The sequence below is a fragment of the Camellia sinensis genome, chromosome 13 (assembly GCF_055761805.1).
Source record: "Camellia sinensis isolate YWXY chromosome 13, ASM5576180v1, whole genome shotgun sequence".
In the NCBI taxonomy this organism is placed as follows: domain Eukaryota; kingdom Viridiplantae; phylum Streptophyta; class Magnoliopsida; order Ericales; family Theaceae; genus Camellia; species Camellia sinensis.
The window spans coordinates 137198456-137224326 of record NC_138973.1 but is presented as its reverse complement, the minus strand read 5'-3'; the positions used below and the strand labels follow the sequence as shown (position 1 = coordinate 137224326).

Here is a 25871-nt window from a genome sequence, read left to right as displayed (position 1 = left end):
TTTGTTCAAAATTAACTGAAAAATATCACATTGACTGCCACATAAAAAGGGCAAAGTATAATTTACTCTAAAATAATCAATGGTAATAAACAAATGAATAACCACCAGTGTATATATATAATATAGCGCACACAGTAATGGGGAAAAGAGGTGAGAAGCATGAAGATTGAAGGTAACCACTGGCAATTTCCATTTAGATATCAATTAATTAATAAGGTTGTGATAAAGTAGGCAGTGGAAATGGTGCATGGCCTTCTCCACGGACGGAGCATACCTACCGCTACAGTACGCAGGCGATTCAAGGCCTCTCTGAACACCTTCACACAAGATGATATCTTCCATCTGCAGATTCACATGAAAAAAAAAAAAAACAAAAAAAAAAAAACTCTAAAGCTCTGTTTGAATCATGAATTCAGAAAGATTTGACAATGGACATTTCATTTTTCCTTTTTCCTTTTCTTTTCCAAATCTCTCTCCAAATCCAAATATTTCAATGGAAGATCATCGGGATGTTAACATGGATTGTTCATACCTGCACTCGTTCACTATCTTCTAGACTGCTCTCTATGAAAGCTATGTCTTCCTGAGGAAGCAATAGATACCAGATTAGTATTATTTTAAGTTTTAATTCTTTCAACTGAAAAGTAATTGTACTGTGAATCATCTAAAACCGATGACATACATGATAAATGATGTTGCTTTAGCCCTTCTCAACACACACACAAGATACAGATTCCAATTGAATCCATGAAAACCCGGGATACAATTTTAAGTGAAAAGGTATTACTGAATTCGGACTGGCATGAGGTTCCAGGATTAAGGGTAATGGAGTATAATAACAACAATGATTTACCCTTTAAAGATGTAACAATGAATCCCCATGAACAGAAACCAATGAAAGTCCATCATCACTAAGGCTGTGCACGGTTCAGCGTGATGCGGGTTCAGAAGATTTTTGCAATCAACCTGGCCTTGGCGGGTGGGGCTATTTATTCACCCACAGTCGACCTGCCAAACCATTAAACCGGCAGGTCGGTTGAACTTTTTTTGCGGTTTCAATTAGCATGTTGGGCAGATTGGCGGGTTAGAATATGTAAGTTAGAAGTGCTTAGAAGGCTAGTAGAACTCAAAAATCAGAGGAAAAACTGTACTTCAACAAATGAGTCATGAAAAATATGAATATAGTAAACCCAAAACATAAATAGATAGTAATATATATTATTAGTATTTATTATTCATTCTTTTTAAATAACCAAATATGAACACACATATATGCATATATACCTGAATACAGTAACACCACCAACAGCCATGGAAACCTTCAACCATCATTATGCTCTTGCAAACCTTCTTCAACCCATTAAAGTAGACCCAACAGCAATGGAGAGAACCACAATGAGGAGGAACACCAGGATGTGATCTGTTCAATAGGTGCTGGATCCACATGATTGGTGCTTTATGGTGGGTGGTTGGTGGTAGTGGTGTGGGGGATGGCACAAAGTGTAGAGAGAGAGAGGAAGAGGAAGTCTCTAGAAAGAGAAGTGAAGAGACGAAATGCAAAAGAGTCTGACTTAAGTGTTTGGAGAGGAGTGATTAGGTACAGCTAGGTAGGTATATCACGTGTATGGGATAGACGGTGCTGGTCGGTTGAGCTGCGGGTGACGATACCTTAAATTTGCACTGCTCTGCCAAATTAATGGCTGAAACCTCCTTGCTCTCTCAATTTACTCGGTTCAGAGCAGTTTGGCATGGATCGGGCAAATTAGGCAGTATTTTGCACAGCCCTAATTCATCACGTATACACTATACTAGTTCCAAACTTGCAGTTATTTCCATCAAGGATATTCCTGTCATTTCCTTTCACTCCCTCTTTTCTTTGCATTTCTATTTTTCTTCTTTTTTTATTTTGTATTTTTGTTATGGCCATAGAATTTACTTAATTAAATGTGCTAATTGGAAGAAAAGAAAAGTTACCTTAAGGGAAGCATCAAGGAAGTAGTCAAATATCACTTGACATTTTCTGGATCCTATTGGGAGTACTAGATTGGTGTCCATCCAAGGCCCATACCTGCGGGTACGGAGAGGTGATTATCAATTAGTTAACAACCAACCACAGGCACATATCTTAATGAGCAGGAGGGGGTTACCTATTAATCATGAAATTTGGATAAATGAAAGCATACAGAGCTTTAGATCCAAGTCGTTCATACTCATTCTCAGTTTCCGCTGAACCACCATCACATTGTTGGATGCTAACTTTCTCAAATGTCTGTCATTTGTAAAGACAATCATTAGAAGTATGGTTTAAAAGAAAACACTAGAAATAATTTATCTGAAAATGTAACTCAAATTAGAAAAATAAGAACGTCAGGGTCTTAAGGCATTGTCAGAGCCATAGTACTATTATTTGCAATATGCAACTACGAGTTGAATAACAAGAAGATGAACTTAGTGAACATACTGTGGTAGAATAGGACTCGAGGTTAAGACCAGATGAAAGACCTTTATGTGCATATGGTACATGATAACCACCATCCAAGTAGTTGTCACAGAAAACCTGCATGAACAAGTTGTAAAATTATCAGTGATTCATGGAAATATAAATAGCGAACAGAACTGATGAAATTAATTCGATAAATGAGACACTGAAATTTAGTCAAAGACATGTATACATATATTTCTTTATGTGGGTAAGTAGTCAAATACAATGTTAATTTCTTTTGCTCAGAGAAAACGATGATGGGGAAATAATACCTTGGCAACAGAAAGGGTCATTCATTAACGAAAAGAAATAGGAGGGAATTCAACATGATTTTAGAACATGTTAAGGACCAAACCTTCCAGTTACATTCAATGGTATATTCACGTCTGCAAATGTAACTCAGAGAAGAGTCAACTCCGTTGGTACTCAGTATCTCTGATGAGCTACCAAGCCACTCTTTTCCTATATTGTTGACATCAGCTGCTTGTTGAGGCGGAATGTCTTCCAAATTGAGCAGAACAAATGGTCCCCAAATAGCTACTTTCAGTGGAATAAGTCCAAATTCCTACCCTCCATGGACATATAAATCACCCATATTATCCTACAGTACAAGAATAGGAATGAGATATTGAGATTGCTAATGACATCGCTGCATACATTTACATTGAAGTTCCGAATTCCTGTTATTCTAGTTGCCTTTAGAAGTGCTCCATCCAACCCGTAAGTCCAACCCTACATAAAGATAAAAACTACTCACTGGATATAATTCTTATACCTGGGATTATGAACTAAATTTAAGGACATCACATACTTGTGAACAAACAACAATTATGATGTTTCTTTTGCTATGTGTCGTTCATTTGAGTTTTGAATATTTTTATAATCAATCTGTCTTTTAGCAACGCTAGAAATGGAATAACCATTGTAAGTTCTACATCATGAAATAATGGCTTAAAATGGCTATGGGAAACAACTTACAAAACCATAGCTAAATGCTTTTTGCAAAATATCTGTAACACCCCGAAAATAATAACTATAATTCATCCCACGATATTAATTAAATGACAACACAGTTCTGCATATAATATCCTTCCATTCATATAATCCCATTGTACAAAAGGTAACACATGTCGTTATACATTTATAAGCCCTAATCCTAAATCTATAGCATGTGCCACAAGTTACTAGTATGAAATAAAAGTTAAACAGATGTATAAATGTCCTAATGGTTACAACTTTCCAAGACGATACTTGGTTACACCAAAAGTGAGTTTAAACTCAATACAAATAAAACCTTAGGCTTGTATAAAATAAATACAACAAAAATAAAACAAAAAGCTCTGGACTCCAAGTCCTCCCGAGCTACAGCCTTAGCGGAGGCATATCATCAATACCTAAAAATGGTTTTCCATATAGGGTGAGCCAAAGCCTAGTATAGATACTCTAACAGTGTATGAATCTTAACAAAGTTATGAGGTGAATGCATATGCAATACTCGTGTCAAAACACGTTTTATATCTCTTTCCAAAACCATGCAATGCCAAATTTTATCACAATTCATGAAACCATTTCCTTTACAATAGAAAATAGGGCATGGATACAACATTGGGAATCTCTAGGTACGTGTTTGCAAGTAGGCTTATACAAGCACTACCAATTGTCATTTTTACCGATACTAACCGGAAGACTCGGCACCTAACCGCACGGGTCTTTGGACTTTCACCAAGGACACACAGACCAACAATAATACCACAACCACAACCCCTACCCAGATTCATCAAGGTATTCACTCCTTTCTCTCAAAACAATATACATTTTCAATGTGTCAAGTATGCAACAATGCTCAATGCAAATGGATGAGAAATTAATTTCAACTCTCCTAGTTCTCATGCAATTTCTACAACAATCATGGCTATCCTCCACCGATAGCCCAAAACAGATAGATAATTTGCAATAAAGATAAACTTTCCAAAATTTCAAGATAGGAGTGATAATACATATCCAACTCCACCATCACCATCATCATCATTGCAATTCCATAGAACCCAACATCATTTCCATTTTCTCTTTACAAAATCAAATATTCGTATTTTAGGGCAAAAATCCCCTTTTCCTTTATAAATCAATTCCAAGGATAAAAATCCACCATTTTATCACAACTCAACTACATTTACAAATCCACAATCATATTCAAAAAAACTCTTTGAAAACTCCTCTTTTGATTTTTAAACCAAAACGCTAGATTTTGTTCAAAAGTTCTCAAATCACAACATTGTTTAGAAAATCAAATAACTAAGTTAAAAACCATAAAAAAGTATGGAGAAATCCCTACCTCAAAGCTAGAAGACAAGGGAGAGCAAGCACAAAACTTGGCGAACTTGAAAGTGAACTTTGCTCCGATCAAATGGAAGCTCCAAGCAAGCTCCACCCTTTTTCCCAAAGGATAATGGTGTAGAAACTAATAGATTAAGAGCATTTGGAGGTTGAAGATGAGTTTTAGAGAGAGAAGGTCTAGATTTAGGGTTTTGAAATGTTTAGAAAGAGAGATATATGAAAAGTGACTCAAAAGTGAGTTTTACGAACTGATATACGCGCAGACCGTTCAAGCGACCAAAACACCTCTTGAGTGACCAGACACGATAAGTGAGACCACTCGAGCGAACAAAGTGATCACTCGAGCAAAGAACACCACCCTCCCAGTACTTTTGTAGGCCTGCAAAAGTACTGAGAGTTCCCAAAGACCGCTCGAGAGCAAGAAACACCGCTCGAGCGAAAAACACTACAAATATACTGGAAGTTTTCAAAGACCGCTCGAGCAAACTAACCAAAATCTAGGCAAAGACTCCTTTGAAAAACAGACTCCCAACCTGTTCCAAACGCAACAATGACATCCAAATAACCAAACTCAATCAAAAAGAGGATGTGTAAGGGTATGAACAACCATATAAGATAAGGAATCCAAATCCAAAACAATAAACGAGTTGGGGTCTAAACCAGAATCGTTATAACCTCCCCCTCTCCTTAAAGAATTTCGTCCCTAAAATTTTAAAATCAACACAACGAAACAGTATTCAAATCAACCATTACAATGATAGCAAATCAAACTCAAAACCATGACCCATAAACGATGTGGCAAAAGAGTGGAACCTTATATCACTGGATATATAACAAATTAAAAGTTGACACCTACCAAACCACATCATTGTGGGTCAAATTGTGGGAGCTTTTTGTTAGTCTCAAACATTTTCCATTTTGGAATATCCCAATTTGGAAAGGACTAAGGGCCCGTTTGGATGGATGCATTACAAACAAATGGATTTGAAATTAAATCTTATAAAATTATAAGATTAGTTATTGTAGGTAGATGATAACTCCAAAGTGGAGAATTGAATAGATGCTTGTTTCATTATTTTCTTAAGATTCTTGTACAAGTAGATCTTTTATGGAAGGATTACAAATAACTATTTTTACGAAGTTATTTAAAATCCATCATTATAAAGCTTCTCAAATTCATTCTTAGTATCTAAATCTAAATTATTATATTAACTTAAAGGTTATACTCCTCAAATTATTGATTTCAAATCCATTCATTTCAAATTCATAAATCCAAAGATGGAGAGTGTTAAGGCTTCTCGAGGATTACGACAAGGGGATCCATTTTCCCCTTTTCTATTTATTTTGGTGGCCGATTGTGTTAGAAAGGATGGTTGATAGAGCTAGAGAGGTAGGTCTTTTTGAGAGACTAGAAGTTGGTAGAGATAGGGTTAGTGTGACTCACTTACAATATGTGGATGATACTGTCTTTTTTTCCTTGGGGGATAACAGCCAAATAGATAATCTTTTTCAGTATTGAGAATTTTTAGAGTAATCTCAGCACTTAAGGTTAATTTGGAAAAAAAAGTAGTGTGGTGGGCATTAATATGCAACATAATCGACTTAGCAAATGGCTACGCTTCTAGGATGTGGTATTGAGGCACTATCATTGAAATACCTGAGACTTCCTATGACGCCCTACGTTACACGGACTCGTCAGTTTTGGCGAAGTACCCGTGTCAACACGACACGACACGGGTACGGGTACGGAATCCGGACGGGATACGGCTTGGAAAAAGTGGATACGGCATAGAAGAAGAGGATATGGCATATGGAAGTAAGAAGAAAGATGGCATACCTGTGATTAGGGCTATGAAAAGTGCAATTAGGGCTTCGATCCTGCGATTAGGGATGCGATCTTCTTCTTTCGAACTGTCTGCTTTTCTCTCTCGATCGTTCTCTTCGTCTGTCTCTTCTCTCGCTCTCGATCTCTTCATCTCGTTCTTCTCTCTGGTTCGATCAGCTTCGTCTCTCCCTTGCGATGCTTCGCTTTTTCTCCCTCTCTCTCTCTGTCGTTTTTCTTCTTCTTGATTCAGATCTCTGCTATCTATTCGTATCTATCTATTATTATAATAACAATCTACCTATTATTATAATAACTATAATAATAATAACTAATATTATTATAATAACTATAATAATAATAACTAATAACTATAATAATAAATGTTATTATTATATATTATATAATAATAATAGTTAATAATTATTTATATAATAATTATTATATAACATATAATATATTTATTAGATAATATATTTATTAACTATTATTATTATTATCTATCTATTATTATAATAACTATAATAATAACTATTATTATTATATATTAAATAGTAATTATTATATAACATTAATATATTTATAAGATAATATATACTTATATATATATTAATAAAAAAAATAAACACATGTATGTAAAATAAAATAAAAAAATGAATTAGAACACATTATTTAAAAAATATAATAAATAAATAAAATAATTAATATATATTAAAATAAAAATATTTATAAAATATATATATATATAATATAACTCATCTTCATATAATAAATATATTTTTTTTTTAAAAAGTTATTTAACGTATCCCCGTACCCGTATCCAAATTTGGATACATATCCACGTATCCTTAATTTTTAATTTTGAAGTGTCCGACCCTTAGATACGTACCCGCACCCGATACTCGTACCCGAGTCCGTGTAACATAAATGACGCCCCAAAATTTGAGGACATCGTAGTAAGATTTAAACTTGAGAATTAATCTTAATTAAGAGCTAATGATCTTTGTTCCCAATTTGTTTGTCATCATCCATCAATTATAAAAGTGGAAAATTTAAAATTGTCAAATTACAACCCCAAATTAAACTTAAAACTTTGTCTTGGTATATTCACAATAAGAAATATAGTTGAAACTAAATAAATAAAAAAGTTCATAGGACTTGAGCATGCTTCACGTTAACCAAGGCTGATCGTTGCCTTCGTACGTCTCAGCATTTCCTTGGGCTTCCTCAGTACCTGGCATAAAATGTCAGGACAATACAAAGAAAGCCATGAGCTGCAAAACCCAATAGGATACTACGACCTAAAATTATCCACCTTGATAACAATATGTATATAGTGTAACAACATAATAGTAAGCAACACTTAGTGAAACAGATAGAATAAAAATAATAACAAGTATAAAAATTAATAAATAATAAGAACAAGGAACATACGAAAGCAGTTAATCAATAAAAATATAATAAATAAATAAATAAGAACAAGGAACCTGCGGAAGCAGTTAATCATCATAGGAGAAATGCCAAACTTTTCTTTTGAATTCTCATTGGGTTAGTTGATCATGTTTATCTAGGTCACTCCCCGCGGAGCACCATTCCTATCCAACTACTAAACAATGGCTACTGGCAATTCTGACTCCCCTTTGGTTATAGTTAAAAACGTTACAGCAATAACTACCAATGATGCTTACGCATCAGGGTTACGTACCCAAGTTGTGGCATCACGATTTGTCCCATGGGAACTGTCACGACCCGAACCTGCCCCTAGAGGTTTGGATTATAACAGGCCAGTAATCATGAGATTACCTACGGCCTTGAACAAAATTCAAACCATATTTAATTGTATGGGGTCAGAAGCGAAAATAGAATTATAAAATTTTGTCCAATGAGCTATGCATACATGGTATAAACAAAACCATTTAATACGTTAATAACTCACATCCATACATACACAAATAGATATTACATATCCAAGATTATTCATAAGTCATCATCATACAAAACCCAAAGCTTAAGTACAAACACGGTCAAACATGACCAACAAAAGAAAACAAAGGAACGAAAGACAAAAGCCTCATTCATGAGGCGCTCCTTGGCTGACTACACAAAACTTGGGTAAACACCGAACTTCTCCCTAAGGCTGGGCATCCCGCTGCTCACCTACATACATACATACATACATATATATATATATATATATAACAGAGTGAACTTAAAGCCTAGTGAATAACATCGGAGTTAAGAGGTTATATGAATGAGTTCTAAGACTTAACAAAATCATTCTCCTATTATATAGCGGAACGACCTCGGATCCAATTCTAAAAGAATGATCTCTGGTCCAACATAGGCAAAAATACAGAACAGAATAGATCATACTTGGTGAAACGACCCTGGGTCCAATTCATTACAGCTATATAATGACCATTTGGTCAACACATAACAGATGTTCAGACTTATCAGATATTCAGAATGACCTTGGGTCCATCTTGTCAAATATACAAAACAACATTGGGTCTTTCAAATATACAAAACAACCTTGGGAACATTTCAAACATACAGAACGACCTAAGGTCCATCATATACATTCGTATCTCATCAATCACATTTACAAATATCATAATGATCGGACAGATAGAAGGCTCATTCATATTCACAAAACCATATATTCAGAAAAGCTTACCACATTGGAACATTTAGAAAATAACGTATAAGAAAATATCTTTACTGATCATTATGATATCTATAAATGTGATTGATTGATGAGATAGGAATGTATATGATGGACCTAAGGTCATTCTGTATATTTGAAATGGACACAAGGTTGTTCTGTATATTTGACAAGATGGAACTAAGGTCGTTTTGAATATCTAATAAGTCTAAACATCTGTTATGTGTTGACCAAATGGTCATTATACAGCTGTTATGAATTGAACCCAAAGTCGTTCCACCAAGTATGATCTGTTATGTTCTGTATTTTTACCTATGTTGGACTAGAGGTCATTCTGTCATGTATTAGACCCGAGGTCATTCTGCTGTATAATATGAGAATGATTTTGTTAAGTCTTAGAATTCATTCATATAACCTCTTTACTTTGATATTATTCATCGGGCTTTAGCTCACTCCGATATATATATATATATATATATATGTGTGTGTGTGTGTATGTAGGTGAGCAGCGGGATGTCCAACCCTAGAAAACTCCAGTGTTTACCCAAGTTTTGTATGATGATGATGCATTAAATATTTTTGTTTATACCATGTATGCACAGCTCTTTGGACAAAATTTTATAATTCTGCTTCTGCTTCTAAGCCCATATAATTAAATATGATTTGAATTCTGTCCGAGGCCATAGGTAATCTCATGATTACTGGCCGGTTATGATCCAAACCTCTAGTGGCGGGTTTGAGTCGTGATAGAGTGCCATCAAAGCACGAGTTAATAACTCACATTTGTCCAAATTAGAAATAAGGTATCTAGAAAAGACTTAAGGATGCATCCATCTAATAAGTATATGCTTGTGTGCATTAAGAATATACGAATATGTGAATATATGAACTGTTGTGCCTATGTGTATATGTACAAATTTTTGTATTTATTATAATACGACTTCACATAGATCATGGTGAGAACAAAGGCTGATGAGATAGAAGAGTCTTCTACTGCCCGCCTAGACAAAATGGAAAGAATGATTCAGGATATGGCAGAATCACTAAGGCAACAACAGCAACAACCGCCCCCACCTCCACCAATGCCCGTACCACCTCCGGTACAAGAACACCAAACGGATGGCTGCACAATTGCTTTAACTAAAGAGTTCAACAAAATGAAACAACCATTGTTCTAGGGAAGAGTTGATCCATTGAAAAGCGAGGCATGGGTTCTTGGCGTTGAAAAACGATTTGAAGTATTTCTGTGCACTGACGCACAGAAAGTTCTGTTAGCGGCCTTTACCTTGGAAGGCAAAGCTCGAGGATGGTGGATGTTGGTTAGTGATGAAAATGTGGGAATCAGTTGGGCATGATTTCTTAAAACCTTTTACGAGAAATACTTCCCTCAATGCATCCCAGACCGGAAAGTATCTGAATTTGAAAGATTGAAGCGAGGCAACCAGACAATAGCCAAATATGAGGCACAGTTTACCGAGTTAGCCAGGTTCACACCACACATGGTCAACACTAATTATAAGAAGGCAAGGAAGGTGAACTTCGAGGTGCAATCCAAGAAAAAGTTAATGTTCTGAATTTGTCTAAATATGTGGATGCTCTAGACAAAGCCCCAATGTCTGAATCAAATTTGGCTTCACACAACCGACCGTTTGAATGGAAAGGAAAGAGGCATGGCTCTTATTCGAATAAGAAATCAACGTCTTCAAAGAAGCAAAATTTGGGAACATCTAGTGCCTCCAATTCTATGAGAGACTCTGCACTAACATGTAATAAATGTGGCAAGAAACAACGGGGGGTTTGCTACCATACTTTTAGGGCATGCTTTAGATGTGGCAAGACGGGGCGTATGGTTAGAGATTGTCCACTAATTGAACAAAGAAGTGGAAGACCAGCTACTAGTTCGACTGGATCAGTTCCAATGCTTGGAAATACTGCTAGACCTGCTGCTACGAGAGATACACTCAGATAAGAGTCTTTGTGCTCATCCCAGGTGATACAAAAAATACAGAGGTCGTTGTCTCAAGTACTCTTTCTATTTGCAATCAAGATGCTTATGTGCTAATTGACTCGGGTTAGACACATTCTTTTGTTTCTACTATATTTGCACGTAGACTGAATAGACCCATGGAATCATTGCCTTATGTGTTATGTGTATCTACGCCATTTGGGGAATTTGTTTTGTGTTCATCTGCATACCGTGTTTGTGAAATACTGCTTGGGAATGCTATATTATATGTAGATTTACTGCCTCTTGATATGAGATATTTTGATGTAATTTTGGAAATGAACTAGTCGTTTAAATATTGTGCTACTATTGACTGTGTAACAAAACGAATTTTATTTAGACCCCCAGGACATGATGAAATTTTGTTTGAGGGTAATGGTGTAGTACTTCCACATTATTTAATCTCGGCAATGAAAGCATATAAACTACTTAAGAAGGGGTTTTGAGGTTATCTATGTAGTATTCTGACTCTGCAATTTATGGATACTATGTTAGATGATATTCCAGTAGTCAAAGAATTTCCAGATGTGTTTCTAGAAGAATTGCCAGGGGATTTAGTTGATCGAGAAATTGAATTTACTATTGAAGTTATGCCGGGTACTCAACCCATTTCGAACACTCCATATAGAATGCCAATTGTTGAAATAAAGGAATTGAAGGATCAATTGCAATATTTGCTTGACAAGAGGTATATCCGAGCAAGTACTTCGCCATGGGGTGCCCCAACTCTATTTGTGAAAAAGAAAGACAGAACGCTTCGCTTGTGCATTGATTACCGAGAATTTGGCACCACTACCTCTATGGAGCTACATGTGAAGTTTACACTGATCACAAAAGTTTGAAATACTTCTTTACGTAAAAAGAGTTGAATATGCAACAGAGGAGATGGTTAGAACTGATTAAGGATTGATTTTTAGATCCAATATCATCCAAGCAAAGCCAATACCGTAGCTAATGCTCTTAGTAGGAAGTCAACGGGAAATTTGGAGTGTTTGCTTATGTGTTTAATTATTATATGTTACACAAATATGTATCACATTCCATATCGGCTTATTTGATACAATGCTCTCTTCATATTCCATATTGTCGTCAAGAGCTATCCGATGATAGTCAATAACATGGAACGGATCTCGGAGATAACCCCTTAACATCGATACATGAAATACATTGAACATTTGTTCCATTCCCAGTGCTAAAGCAATTCGATACACAATTGGACCGAGTCTTTTCAAAATCTGAAACGGTCCAATATACCGAGGTGATAACTTGCCTTTCTTGCCAAACCTTGATTGACCCTTCATTGGAATTGCCGTAATCAACACATGATCACCGGCACCATATTCAAAAGCCCTTTTTCTTTGATCCGCATACCTTTTTTGTCGGCTTTGTGCGGTTTTGAGCCTTTGCAGAATGATCTTAATCTTCTCGGTGGTTGTTTGCACAATCTCGGGACCAAGCAAAACTCTGTCCCCAACTTCTGTCCAACACACCGGAGATCTACATTTCCTGCCATACAAGGCTTCATACGATGCCATTCCAATGCTAGAGTGGAGACTGTTGTTGTATGCAAATTCCGCCAATCGAAAATTGGTTTCCCAGCTTCCCTAAAAATCCAAAGCACACATTCAGAGCATATCCTCCAAGATCTGTATAGTCCTCTCTGATTGTCCATCGGTTTGCGGATGAAAAGAGGTACTAAACCTCAACTCGGTTCCCATTGCCCTTTGAAGACTTTTCCAAAATCTGGACACAAAATTAGGATCCCTATTTGAAACAATAGATACCAGAACTCCATGCAAACGAACAATTTCATCGACATAAATAGTGGCAAGTCTATAAGCATCATAGAAAGTTTTCACAGGTAGAAAATGTGCAGATTTGGTTAACCTATCCACAATAACCCAAATAGAGTTCATACCTCTAGGTGTCCGAGGTAATTCAATAATAAAATTCATAGTTATGTGCTCCTATTTCCATTCCGGAATAGGGAGAGGTTGAAGTAGCTCTGTCGGTCTCTGATGTTCAGCACAACGACAGCCAACTCCAAGTCATGAGTCGTGTAGTTCTTTTCATGAGGCTTTAATTACCGAGACGCATAAGCTATCACTAAAATCCATTCTGCATCAAAACGCATCCCAAACCTTTATATGAAGCATCACTATAAATAACAAAGCCCTCCGTACCTGACGGTAATGTCAAAACTGGTGTTGTGATTAGCCTTGTTTTCAGTTCTAAGAAAGCGGATTCTCTTTCATCGGTCCATTCGAACGGTTCCCCCTTTCGAATAGGGATGGCAATGGGGGCCAATGGGATAGATATTAATTCCCCATTCCCTTATTATAATTTTCTCCATTTTCCATCCCCCATTCCCCATGGGGACTGCCCTCCCCATCCCCTAATGGGTTTGGGTTTTCCCTAACCCAACTTGACCCCCTTTATATTTTTTTTCAAGGTTTACAGCCAAAACCAAATGCATATTCAATTATTGTTGTTATTATTTTTTTAGTTCAACAGCAAAATCAAATACACATTAGTTAACTAATTAAGAAGCCTATTTTAAAGTAACAAAATTAAAATGTTTTTTCGGGAATAAAATGTAAAATGTTGATAAAATATTTAATAAATTAAATAAAAAAAAAACATACACAGAGAGATATAGAGAGAGAAACACAGAAGAGCAAGAGAGAGAAGAACCATGGCAGCATGTCTAGAGATAGATAGTGGGGCTAAGGCACACAACACAATGAGAAAACTTGTGAGAGTCCCGAACGACAAAGCTATTGTGATCTCTACTCCAGGAGATCACCGAATCAAAAGAAGGGTCTTCAACCATTTCAAACGTCTTGCTCAGAAATGAAGGAAAACCCACATCATGAAGCCCCTCCATAGGCCTTGGCGATGAAGAGGACGACAAGCTCTTTCATATTTAGAAATGAGCAAGTATCCATCCCCGACCCATCCCCGATGGATATTTAAATTATAACACCTACCCGACCCGACGGGTAGGAACATGGGGTAAACCCATATATTTCAGATCGAGTCTCCATGGGTACCCATTGGGTAGGGTACCCACTGCCATTCCTACTTTCGAGTAAGTTAGGTAAGTGGTACGGCTATCTTTGAGATGTCTTTCACAAATCTTCTGTGATACCCAACTAATCCCATAAAGCTTCGGATTTCGGTCACATTTGTTGGTGTAGGCCAATTCACAATTGTCTTAATCTTTTGTGGATCCACAGAAATTCCATCCTTGTTAATCACATGCCCTAAAAATACAACTTCATCCAATCAGAATTCACATTTCTTCAGTTTTGCATACAGTTTCTTCTCCCTAAGTGTTTGAAGAATAATTCTCAAATGTTGTTCATGTTCTTCTCAACTTTGCGAATAAATCAAAATATTATCAATGAATACCACAACAATTCATCAAGATAGGATTTGAAAATTCGGTTCATAAGGTCCATAAAAGCTGCAGGTGCATTTGTTACTCCACGCGGCATAACTAAAAACTCATAGTGTCCATACCTTGTTCGGAACGTAGTTTTCTCAATGTCTTCAGCTTTAATTTTCAATTGATGATACCCGGATCTCAAATCAATCTTCGAAAACACTTGTGAACCCTATAACTGATCAAATAAGTCATCAATACGGGGTAAAGGGTATTTGTTCTTGATTATTACTTTATTCAATTCTCTTATGTCAAGTTCTTAACTATTATTTCATTCATGAGGCTTAATTCATACCTAAGAATGCTCAGAAAGGAGTGAAAATGAAAACATGGATAGAATATGACTTTTCAAAATATACTGAAATAGCGCACTTCACTCAAGCGTACTATTGGTCGCCCGAGCGGACCACATAAAGTAGTGAATGGTCCGAATCTAGGCTCGACGGTCGCTCAAGCCATGGTGCAAAACAAACTGAGGTCGCTCGAGCAGTCACTTGGTCGCTCGAGCCGACTGAAAAACACTGCAAAATTAAAGGATGCATGAGATGTGCGCTCGAGCGACAACTTGTTCACTCGAGTGGTCTGGCTAAATTCTGGATTTTCAAAACAAAAAAATTGTGTTTCAAAGCTTATGTCCAAAGCCAAAACCCCTTGCATGACATGTTCTAATCCATGAATACACCCTCAAAAACATGAATACAAAACCAATTCCAAACCTCATGCTCAAAACTTCATAATTCTTCATAATTGGAACTCAAATTCTCATGCATGTACAAATCAGCTTCAAATATTTTTCCATAACTTTCAAAACATGAATTGAGCTACAAAACACTTAAAATCATGGGTGCATGTATGATATATCTTCAAATTTTTACTTTGATGACATGAATCATGTTCAAGATGATAAAACTTTACAAGATCATGCATGCATGTATGAATTAACTTCACATTCACCATCCTTAGCTAAATTCTTGTGTTTAAACTCATAAGGTGTATTTGGTTTGTGTTTTGAGATAAATTTTCAAAAAAAAAATTGGGGAGAGAGTTTAGAAATGTTTTTGGTTTGTTTGGTTGTATATTTTGAAAATAGTTTTCGACTTTGGGAGTTTGGGATGATTTGATATTTTGTTGTAGTTAAGTAGATATGTGTGAGGGAAAAAGTGATTGAGAAGGAAAGAGGAGAGAGAAAAAGTGATTGATTGATATGTAGGAGAGAGAGTGATTTTGGAAATTTTTTTTAAAAAAATTGAACCAAACAATGTTTTGAAAAATTTTCTCAAAAATTATATCTTGAGATACAAACCAAACAAGCCCATAATTTTCTTGAATTCACATACTTGATGACTTTAATTCATAAGTTAAAGTTCAAATACTTACCTAAGGTCTTCAATTAAGCTTAAATTAGCAAGAACTTGAGCTCTACTTCACAAATCTCCAACCTTCAAGCCAAATCTTCCAAGTTCAAGCCTTCTCTCTCTCTCTCTCTCTCTCTCTCTCTCTCTCTCTCTCTCTCTCTCTCTCTCTCTCTCTCTCTACATTGATTTCACTCTCTCTGGAATGTATTTTCAGCAGAATTTTTGAGCTCTAAGAGTGATTAGCTTCTAACTTATCATATATACACTAATTAATTAAATTAGCACTAATCAAGGATTAATTAATTAATCAAGATTTAATTTTTTGGAACTGAATCAATTTTTAATCAAACTTCCCAAAAGGTTCTAAAAATTATGTTATCTTAATTCAACTTTATCAATTCCGGTTTCTGAAGCCATTAAGGCCTTCAATTTCAGATTTAAAGTAGAAATCACAACAAATATTCCAACAATGAACAAATATGCATTCAAATACACATTAAACACATAAATAACATTCAAAATTAAATATATAAAAGCATGTTACGTAATGGGGTAGTCACAAGAACGGTCTACCAAGGAGATCCACCTAGATGATTCGCTTACACACCCAATCTTATATCCCCAATACCGATAAGAGCCAAAATACCTTCCCATGCCACATTAGGGTTTGAGACATGTTGCGCAAGACTCTAAACCGGGCTCACCCCACACAACCCATCACTTTAAACTTTTAATGCATCTTACTTTTTAAACATACCATCAAAATTTCCATTTACAACCCAATTTCAAGGCTGTCATGTTAGTACACAAACACTCGGGTTACATTATCTCACTTAGTCAAATTCACTTCATGCTTACATGAATGAGTTCAAATGAAGAAATCACAATGATATACATTTACATAGCATAAAATAACCACGTATGGTAACCAAGATAAGTATCACTAAAGATGACTTAGGAGTCATCACATAATTTCTTAGATTTCTCACAATTAGGATTTTCAACAGTGCACTATTTCAAAAAAAATTGAAACCCATACCAAACGAAGTCCAATGCTCACAATATTTTAACTGGTGGTAGTTCATTAAGTTAGGAAAATAATTCGAAAGAACTCCAGGGCTAAAAATAGTTTTAAGACGGAGAATTTAATTTTTGAATAAAACTGGTATTTCAAGCAGTGAATTTCAGCAAGTTCTAGCACAGGTAGTCTGAGTTTGAAAAATGAAAAAGAGGTATCAAACGATGTCAAACATGAGTGAGGTCAGTATCCTTTGTTAGATATTCAAATTATAAATACTTTTTCAGCAGATCCTGAAGGCTAAAAACCTCTTAATATGGAGTAATAAATTTCCTAAGAAACTCGGAAAGAATCTGTCGCAGTTTGATAAAATAGTAGTTTCTCTTCCAATACATATCGGTTTTTAGTGAAATCAACGGAAAATGAAGGCTAACTCGTATATCTAACTATCCCAAGTGGTCTTGCATAAAAATCATCTTGTGGAGAAAATGACATCTGCTTGAAGTGTCTGTTTCTGCTGGGTTGTATACAGCAGTTGAAAAGAATATTTGTTTTGAATATAAAATGGTCTCCAATGATTTTATAAAAATTTGTACATGCAAAGTACATGTTGGGGAAGGTCCAGTAGCTTCAGATTTTTAAAACATGTATTATAGAATTTATTCGAGGGTTTCTAGTGATATAAAAATCTTGACAATGCTGGAAATTAATTTTTTTGAACAAGGATATGAGATTCAATTCGATTTTTCTTTACATGCAATGCCATATAAGTAACACTGAAATAATATGCTATATAATATAATGAATATGATACTCTACCAAAGAAGTAAGAATTTATTTGAAGAGAATATGATTTATGAAAAGTATAACAACTCAACTTCAAAATGGTGATTCTCTTTCAAGCCTAAATCAAACCTAGCATGCTTCTATATTTAAATCATCTTTTTAACTGATAACAAATATATATTTTCAGTGCCAAATAATATATCTAAAGATGGGTATGGCTGAAGTATTCCTACCTCAAGAAGCTAAAAAAATGCAAGTGTTGAGACCTCTTTTTCTTTCCTTCTTCCTTCTCTCCCTCTTTCTCTCCGCTCTTTCTTTTCTTTCTCAGCCATGTGTATGCATTGTGGCTGATGGTGAAGTCCCTTGTGTAGGGAATATGGGAGCAACTTTTTATTTTATTTAAATCTTTTCTCTCTTTAGCAAAAATTTCTATTTGCTTGGAAATGACATCCTATGCCATGCTTCCTTCTCTAGGGAAGTTGAGTGTGCAATTGGAAAACAAGCATGCCTTGCATGCAGCAGAGCAACCTAGGGAAAAGAAGGGGCAGCCGGCCACTTTTCTTGCAAGTATTGACTTTTTTTTTTTCTTTTTTCTTTTTTCTTTTTTTTGAATTGAATTGAATTGAATTGAATTGAAATTGATGGCAATATAATATTAGTATATATATAACCTATTAACTAGATGGTTTTCTTCCTACTAAACTCTAACTTATTTATTATTTATTTAATCCATTTAGTTTTCATAGCTGTATTAGATACAAAAATTTAACACAGAAAGGATAAATAAATTTATTTAAAAGAGTTTAATATCAGTATTAATCATGATGCTACTAACATTAGAATTTAATAATTTAATTACCACTATTAAATGACTTAATATTATCGTAAATAAATTAATTAGCTGTCTAAAAATTCAGGTTCTTACATTTCCACTGGGGGTAATCCTAGGAATAAATCTTTTTGGGATCTAGTAGTGGAAAAGATCGGCAAGATGTTGGAAGGGTGGAGCAAGGCTTTACTCACACGTGGGGGTAGATATACTCTGGTCAAGACAGCTTTAAGTGGTATTCCCATTTATTTTTATCTTTGTTTAAAATTCTAGTTAAGGTTGCAAGGTCATTAGAAAAGTTGATGAGGGATTTCCTTTGGGCCTTAAGGATGAGGGTAAGAAGGATCATCTAGTGAACTAGGAGATAGTATCCTTCCCAAAGGAGAAGGGGGGTTTGGCCATTAGTAACATTATGGCTAGAAACATGGCTCTACTTGGCAAGTGATTTTGGAGATTTCCAAATGAGTGTGATTCACTATGGCATTATGTTATTAGAAGCAAGTATGGGACTCAGGTTAATGGTAAGGATTCATGCTCTTTAGACGTCAATTTCTCATATCTATCCACCTTGGTCTCGCTATCTTTCTGTGAGAGTGGGTAATGGGGAACATGTTAGATTCTGGAAAGATGTTTGGGTGGGCTTCTCTTCCTTTGCTTCAAATTTTCCACATTTAATAGAGTGGCTTTGTCTCATAATTGTTCTATTGCTTCCATAGCTTGTTCCCTTTTGGCTCCAATTTCTTGGAATTTTAATGTTTTCAGGAATCTTAATGATGGGGAAGCTGAAGAGTTGATGTCTTTGTTGTCAGGACTTGATCATCTTTCTTTGATTCCTCTTTTGGATGACAAAAGGTTTGAGGCTCTTCATTCATCGGATATTTTTTCTTGCTAATCTTTTTTTGACAAAATCATTGACAATCCTCAAGTTTCTCGGTTTCCTTTTAATAAAAGAATTTGGAAGGCTTGTACTCCTCTTAAGGTGAAGGTGTTCGTGTGGTCCTTGGTTCATGAAGGCATATTGACAAATGATACATTGCAAAAAAGGAGAATAGTTTTCTAAATCCTCAATGGTGCATCATGTGTTGTAAGGATAGTGAATCTTTGGATCATTTATTTTTGCATTCTCTAGTTGCTTTGGGTTTATAGCATAGATTGTTTCTTTTGAAGAATGTTATGTGGATGGCTCCAAAAGGTAGTGCGCATATGATGCTAATCGACTTTCGAGCTTTGGGTGGATCGAAGAAGGCCAAAGTGCTTTGGTATTGTGCCGTCTTTGCAACTTTTTGGGTCATTTGGTTGGAAAGAAACACACGGATTTTCGAAGATAAATTTCGAGATGTGGAATTTTTGTGGGATAAATTTTGTCACTCACCTCCTTTTGGGCTTTAGAGAATCCTCTTTTTAGAGGGATTCCGCTTTTTTTGGTAGCAAGAGATTGGTTGTCGATGTGTTACATGTAGAAGGATTTTGATGTAATCTTGCTTGGGTTATGTATTTTCTTTCTTTTTTTATCTTCTGTGTAGAGGATGCCTTATTCTCATTTCTTTTCGGTCATTAATAAAATTCTTTGTTGTTGATAAAAAAAAATAATTTAGGTAGCCTCACAACTTGGGAAAAAGGGAGTATTGCTTCGGTGAGGAAGATCCCATTTGGTTGTGATACCTTTACTTGTGAGAGAGAGAGAGAGAGAGAGAAATTGTTAATCCATTTACTCCCTCAACTCAACTCAACAAAACAAAGCCCTTGTCCAATCACTTGGGGTTGGCTACATGGATCCATAACCTCCAGTTAATTCTATTGAAAATCATATATTCAGTTAAGTTTAAGATAATTATGTCATTCTTATCCCCTCAACCCATATTCTGATTGGCCTTTCTCTATTTCTTTTACCACCCTCCACGTGAATCTAATCACTCGTCCTTACAATCACATTAATTGATTTATAATGCACATGGCTATATCATCTCAAATGATTTTCCATCATTTTATCCTCAATTAGTGCCACTATTAAGCTCTTCCTAATGGATTCGTTCTTATTTTTTAATCTTTTCTTGTTACACTACTCATCCACCTCAACATTTTCATTTTAGACATTTTTTGAACATATTTTTTACTAAATCATCCATCATTCCATACTCGTGATTGGGTCTTATAGAAATCCCACAAATTTTCCCCTTCATCCATCCTGCTATAATTCTATGTATCATATTTTACACAACCTCTCCATCTTTATGAATAATTGACTCGAGATACTGAAAATGATAAGTCTTGAGTATCTTTTACCAATCAAGCTTTGCTCTATCTTCATCTTTATTTCTATTTTTGTCAACAACCGTTAGAGCAACTTCCCCTACTTTGTCAACTACCTTCAGCTAGTGGGTAGCTACACAATGTGCCAAGTGTCTCATTAAAATGTCTGGACACCCAATTATCACCTGCATTCCAAATCTGTTAACAGCTGAAGTGATCTGATGTTGCCACCAATCCTTGTCCATTGGATCTTCAATGGGTGTAGCTCCAAATGCAACATGTGAGTGCCATGTGTCATAACCACTAGGCCACATCCCAAAATGGTAGCTCAATTAAGAATAATGGTTAATAACCAACCCCTACTAAATAGGGATATGATCTTCTGGGATATATTATAAGATAATATCTCCGCTAATCCCTAAAAAATAGAAGATTCCCACCATTCCATTATTTGGTAAGGACACTTGATAAAATCATCAAGCACCACCATTCAGAGACCTCTTTTCTGCCTCTTATGAGTCTACTCTCCAGTCACAAGTCTCTCAGTTCTTCTTCCTCATCTCGCTCTCTTTCTTCTACCAACTCTCTCGAATATTTGTATGAGTTTGAATACTTGAGTGAGGACAACAAAATTCCTGTCACTAGCCTTCCCTTGTTAAGCCCTTACCAAAGCTTCTCAAAATCTTCATCTTTTTTCGGTCACTAAAACAGTTTGCCGACTTTTCTCTGCAGCCCTTGACTGTCAAGGATTATGTCCAAACTTCCCATCTTGATCAATGTCTCATCCCAGCTACTGAGGCCGAGCAGTTAATTACTTTGCAAATTCCAGATGATCTTCCTCGGCACTAGAAACAACAAGGCTACATCTTGCTCTTACATTTCATAGCAGAAAAGGACTCCCAATTATCTCACGAGTTGCCCTAATGGATACCAGATTTCAAACCATCAGCAAGCTTGTATTGCTACAGTTCAGACCACTCTCAACTCTGGCACCATACGACTTTCTATCCAAATTTCAACATGCCATTAGTAGATCCACACCGTATTTCAGCGCTCAAGGTTGAAGTTCAAATTTGTGGAATCCCAGAGATATCCACTATTTATGCAGCTACTCTTCATTACCAAATGGCCTACAGTGTCTAGGTGGAATGAGTGAGTCCAAACTATGCCACATGGCATGGCAAGACAAGTCAACACCCACAGTCAATGAGCCATACCAAAGAATGAGACTAACTCCTAACATAAATATACCATATCAGCAAAGAAGTTTATGGCTTATAAGAATAGAGGTAAGATAGAACTCAACCGCCCTAACTCAATCTGGACTAGAAAAGGGTTAAATATAATCAAGGACACTTAACACTATAAATACACATCAATCTATGAGGTTCCAATGATATGCACTACAATACTCACAAGAGTAACAATATTCTCTCTACTATTATGCTGACTTAGGGTTGGTTTGGGATGTTCTAAAAAAGTACACTTTTTGACTTATTGGCTTATATGGGTTGGGTTTGGGTTGGGTTTGATGTGATGTGCTAGAGAAGTGATGTGATTTAAATAAGATGATGTGACTTAAATAGGATAGTGACTTTTTGACTTTTTGTATTATTTAGTTTATGCCAAACCAACCCTTAGTATCAGGGTGCCCACACTCAGACACTGAGTCACTGACTGGGTGGCACTCATGGTGCTTTGTTTTGCAAGGGCAGAAGGACATCTATGGTGCTTCAGTCATCACTTTGGTAATCTCTTCGTTGGCATTTCTTCATCCCAAGTAGGGCATGATTTTTTTCCCCCAGTAAGGACTAATATGCATTATCTTAATTTGGTTCAAGATCTTAAATAACAATGTTTGTGGATAATGCTCCCATCCTCAACCTGAATACTATTTGTTAACTAGAACAAATAATCCACACGAAGTAAATAATGAAAATTTCAAAATAAACTAAGAGTAGATACTCTACATGAGGTGGTATTTACGAACTCACATGATAGGGGCACACAAAGCAAGATAATAGCCCACTTCCAGAGGCGAGAAGCGACGCATGATGGCGGCAGACATTGTGAAATGCATGAACATTCCCATTATCATCCCTGCATACCACATACTCTACATTTCCCAACCTGGAACACTTAACGGATTATCCATACATTCTAAATCAAAATACAATCACATGTATACAAGGATACATGCATATATAATAAATAGAGAATTACAACACATTCATAACAATACCTGCCAGTGAAAAAGTTACCAGATTCTTTAATCTGTTCAGTACATCCTAACAATAACAACCAAGAAAAGCTATTAATGATCAAGGGTCTCATTAACAAGTAACAAGCAAAAAAACAACAATCTATGCCATACCCATGGATGAAATTGTAATTCAAATTTCATGCAATGCGGCATAAAGTACTGATTACCTTAACAATGCATTTGGATCATGAATTTGAGTAGAAATTTGTAAAACGAAAAAAGAAAGTGAGAAAAATGGAGAATAAAAACTAACTTATATTTCATTTACATTACTCTCACTATTTCCTTTTACTTACCCTTCCATGATCCAAACACAGCCTAAAGGTCTTCATAATACTCATTTTGGTTGCTCTGAGGAAAGAAAAGAAAAGGAACTTTTGAATCATTCGTTATCTTTTGTTTTCTTGTTTTATTTAAGAGGTATTATATATCACCAAAATAGTTCACCGAAGGTTTTAAAAAGCGGTCACAACCGTTACGTAACGCCGTTACGTAATGGTTATGCTGGTTACCGCCATCCGTTACGACCGCTATAGCGGTGTGATGGAAATTCACATGTGTAATGGCCGTTTTGGTGTTACGTAATGGCCGTAATGATACCGTAACGGTCATAACAGTCCGTTAGACACCGTTACACCTTTTATAATATTCTGAATAACTTCTTTTCCCCAAAAAAATAAAAATAAATAAAAGCTTACAAAAAACAGAACAAATTCTTAAGACTTGAGTCTCAAGTGATCCAAGTTCAAAGAAAAAATCTTATATGAATTTATTTTCTTTATAATTTTTTTTAATTTTTATTTCATTACATTAGCATGTAAAATAAAAAATATATAAACCATAGTTGTATTTATTTTTATAATCATTTTATTTAATATTTAATTATAAATATTTTTTATTTTGTTACTGTAATGTGTTTAAAAAATGTCTTTAAAAAACTCAAAAATATTTTTTGTTTATGGCACAATTTTTATTTTTATAATCATTTTATTTAATACTTAATTATAATAATTTTATTTAGTTACCTCTAAAATGTTATCTAAAAAAATGTCTCAAAAATCATTTTTACTAAAGAATGAATAAAATTAATTATTCTTAAAGTCATTAACTATTGAAATAAAATGTAAAAAGTTCTTCTTATAGTGATTTGAAAATATGAAATATATTGGATCATACTTAAAAATTAACAAAAATTGATCAAAATCTATTTTAAACCCTAATAAATGTGATTCTAGAAAGAAAAAATAATAAAAATATGCGTATCGGTAAATTTTCTTCAAATTGTGCGAAAAATAAAAAAAAAAATCACGGTACCGGTTACCGCAACCATTACACTACGGCCTTTATACTCCACAACTGCGTCACCGCAACCGCTTTTCGAAACCTTTCTCCAAAACTCTCACCATTTATGAAATCTGGTGAGTTATACATATGCATATGAGTTTTATTGCATCAATACAACTAAGAAATGAAACAAAGTGGTGACATAAAACTGACCATAAGTGACATTTATCTTTTCTTATTTGAAGATTTAGGTGACATTTTGACATCATCAAATTTGACATATCTTAAAAAGGCACTACAACTAAAATGTCAAATTTATTATTATTAATTTTCTTTATCTCTCCAGCAAAACTCTCTCAAAAGTGGATTCTATTGCGTTGTATTTGGTTAGGAATTTGAGAAGGGATTTAGAAACAAAAAGAGAAAATTAGGTACCTAATTTTCCAATTCCTTCTCAAAACACTCAACCAAACACAAAGTTAATAAACAAACCAAAAATTATGAGCTGTGAAGGTTGATGACCCTATGTCAAATTTGAAGGTGAGGAAAGGATGCCAAATGCCGAATTCGGTTTCAACGCTTTTGTTGAAGCATTAAATACATTCAAATCTGATTGAATAATGTTATATATACCAATTAATATACATACCAGAGTACGGGACATCATTTATATAGTTTTGGGTATTTATAACTTGCATAATAAATATGGTCAATAATAATATCATAACACTAGTTGATACTACCACCGAATCTGATTACATCATCAGCTACCCATGATTTGGCACCACATTGGAGATGCTCTAATACCCCTAAGTTGGAGTAAAAATGAAATTCATTCACTTTTTAGGCAAGCAAAGGAGCATAATAATGAATATATATATATAAAAGAGGGGTAGAGAGAGAGAGAGAGGGGTTGTATATACCGACGGCCTGCCAACCTCGGAAGAAGACACGATCGAATTCAAGAGAGAGAAAAGAAGGTTGGGTGTACCAGGAACTGGGTGGTGTCAGGGCTTCTTCAAGGGTAATTTTGGGGTCGAATTGGTAGACCAATCTTCGAGCTTCGTCCAGAGTTTCAAGTGATGATGATGATGGAGACGAATAAGAAGAACTAAAGCTGGGATTGTAGGAAGACTTGAAGATTGGATTGATAGATCGACGTTGGCCAAAGCTTGAATTGAAAAATGGGTGGTTTTGATTTCTGGGTTTCTTCGATTCTAACAGCTGGAAAGAGTGGGGCTTCACCAGTGTCATCGCCATGGCGACTGTTACTATGCGCTCGCTCTCACCTCCCCTCTCTCTCTCTCTCTCTCTCTCTCAATTTTAAAAT

The 25871-nt window shown here is 35.4% G+C and overlaps 1 protein-coding gene across 2 annotated transcripts; it reads right to left on the bottom strand.

Moving 5' to 3' along the window:
* On the bottom strand, nt 1-25871 carry LOC114257288 (choline monooxygenase, putative (CMO-like)). Of its 2 annotated transcripts, none has more exons than XR_014349620.1 (10): nt 25465-25871; nt 23237-23282; nt 22989-23124; nt 3140-3214; nt 2838-3047; nt 2462-2557; nt 2148-2269; nt 1285-2068; nt 533-583; nt 1-342 (listed from the first exon to the last, which is right to left on the bottom strand). XR_014349620.1 is itself a non-coding variant. In XM_028197047.2 (10 exons), the coding sequence occupies exons 1-10, from the start codon at nt 25799-25801 to the stop codon at nt 205-207; spliced, it is 1305 nt and encodes a 434-aa protein (XP_028052848.2). In that variant the 5' UTR covers nt 25802-25871; the 3' UTR covers nt 1-204. The 2 variants fall into 2 exon arrangements, 1 of the variants encoding a protein (XP_028052848.2); XM_028197047.2 differs by having other exon boundaries at nt 1975-2068.

What these genes read in the sequence shown, in the direction of transcription:
- LOC114257288 (XM_028197047.2), bottom strand. Translation starts at nt 25,801, where the DNA reads ATGGCGATGACACTGGTGAAGCCCCACTCTTTCCAGCTGTTAGAATCG. An exon ending in GGTAACTTTTTCACTGGCAG is followed by an intron (nt 23,125 to 23,236) that starts GTATTGTTATGA and finishes TAAGTGTTCCAG; the next exon opens with GTTGGGAAATGTAGAGTATG. An exon ending in TCGAGTCCTATTCTACCACA is followed by an intron (nt 2,270 to 2,461) that starts GTATGTTCACTA and finishes TACAAATGACAG; the next exon opens with ACATTTGAGAAAGTTAGCAT.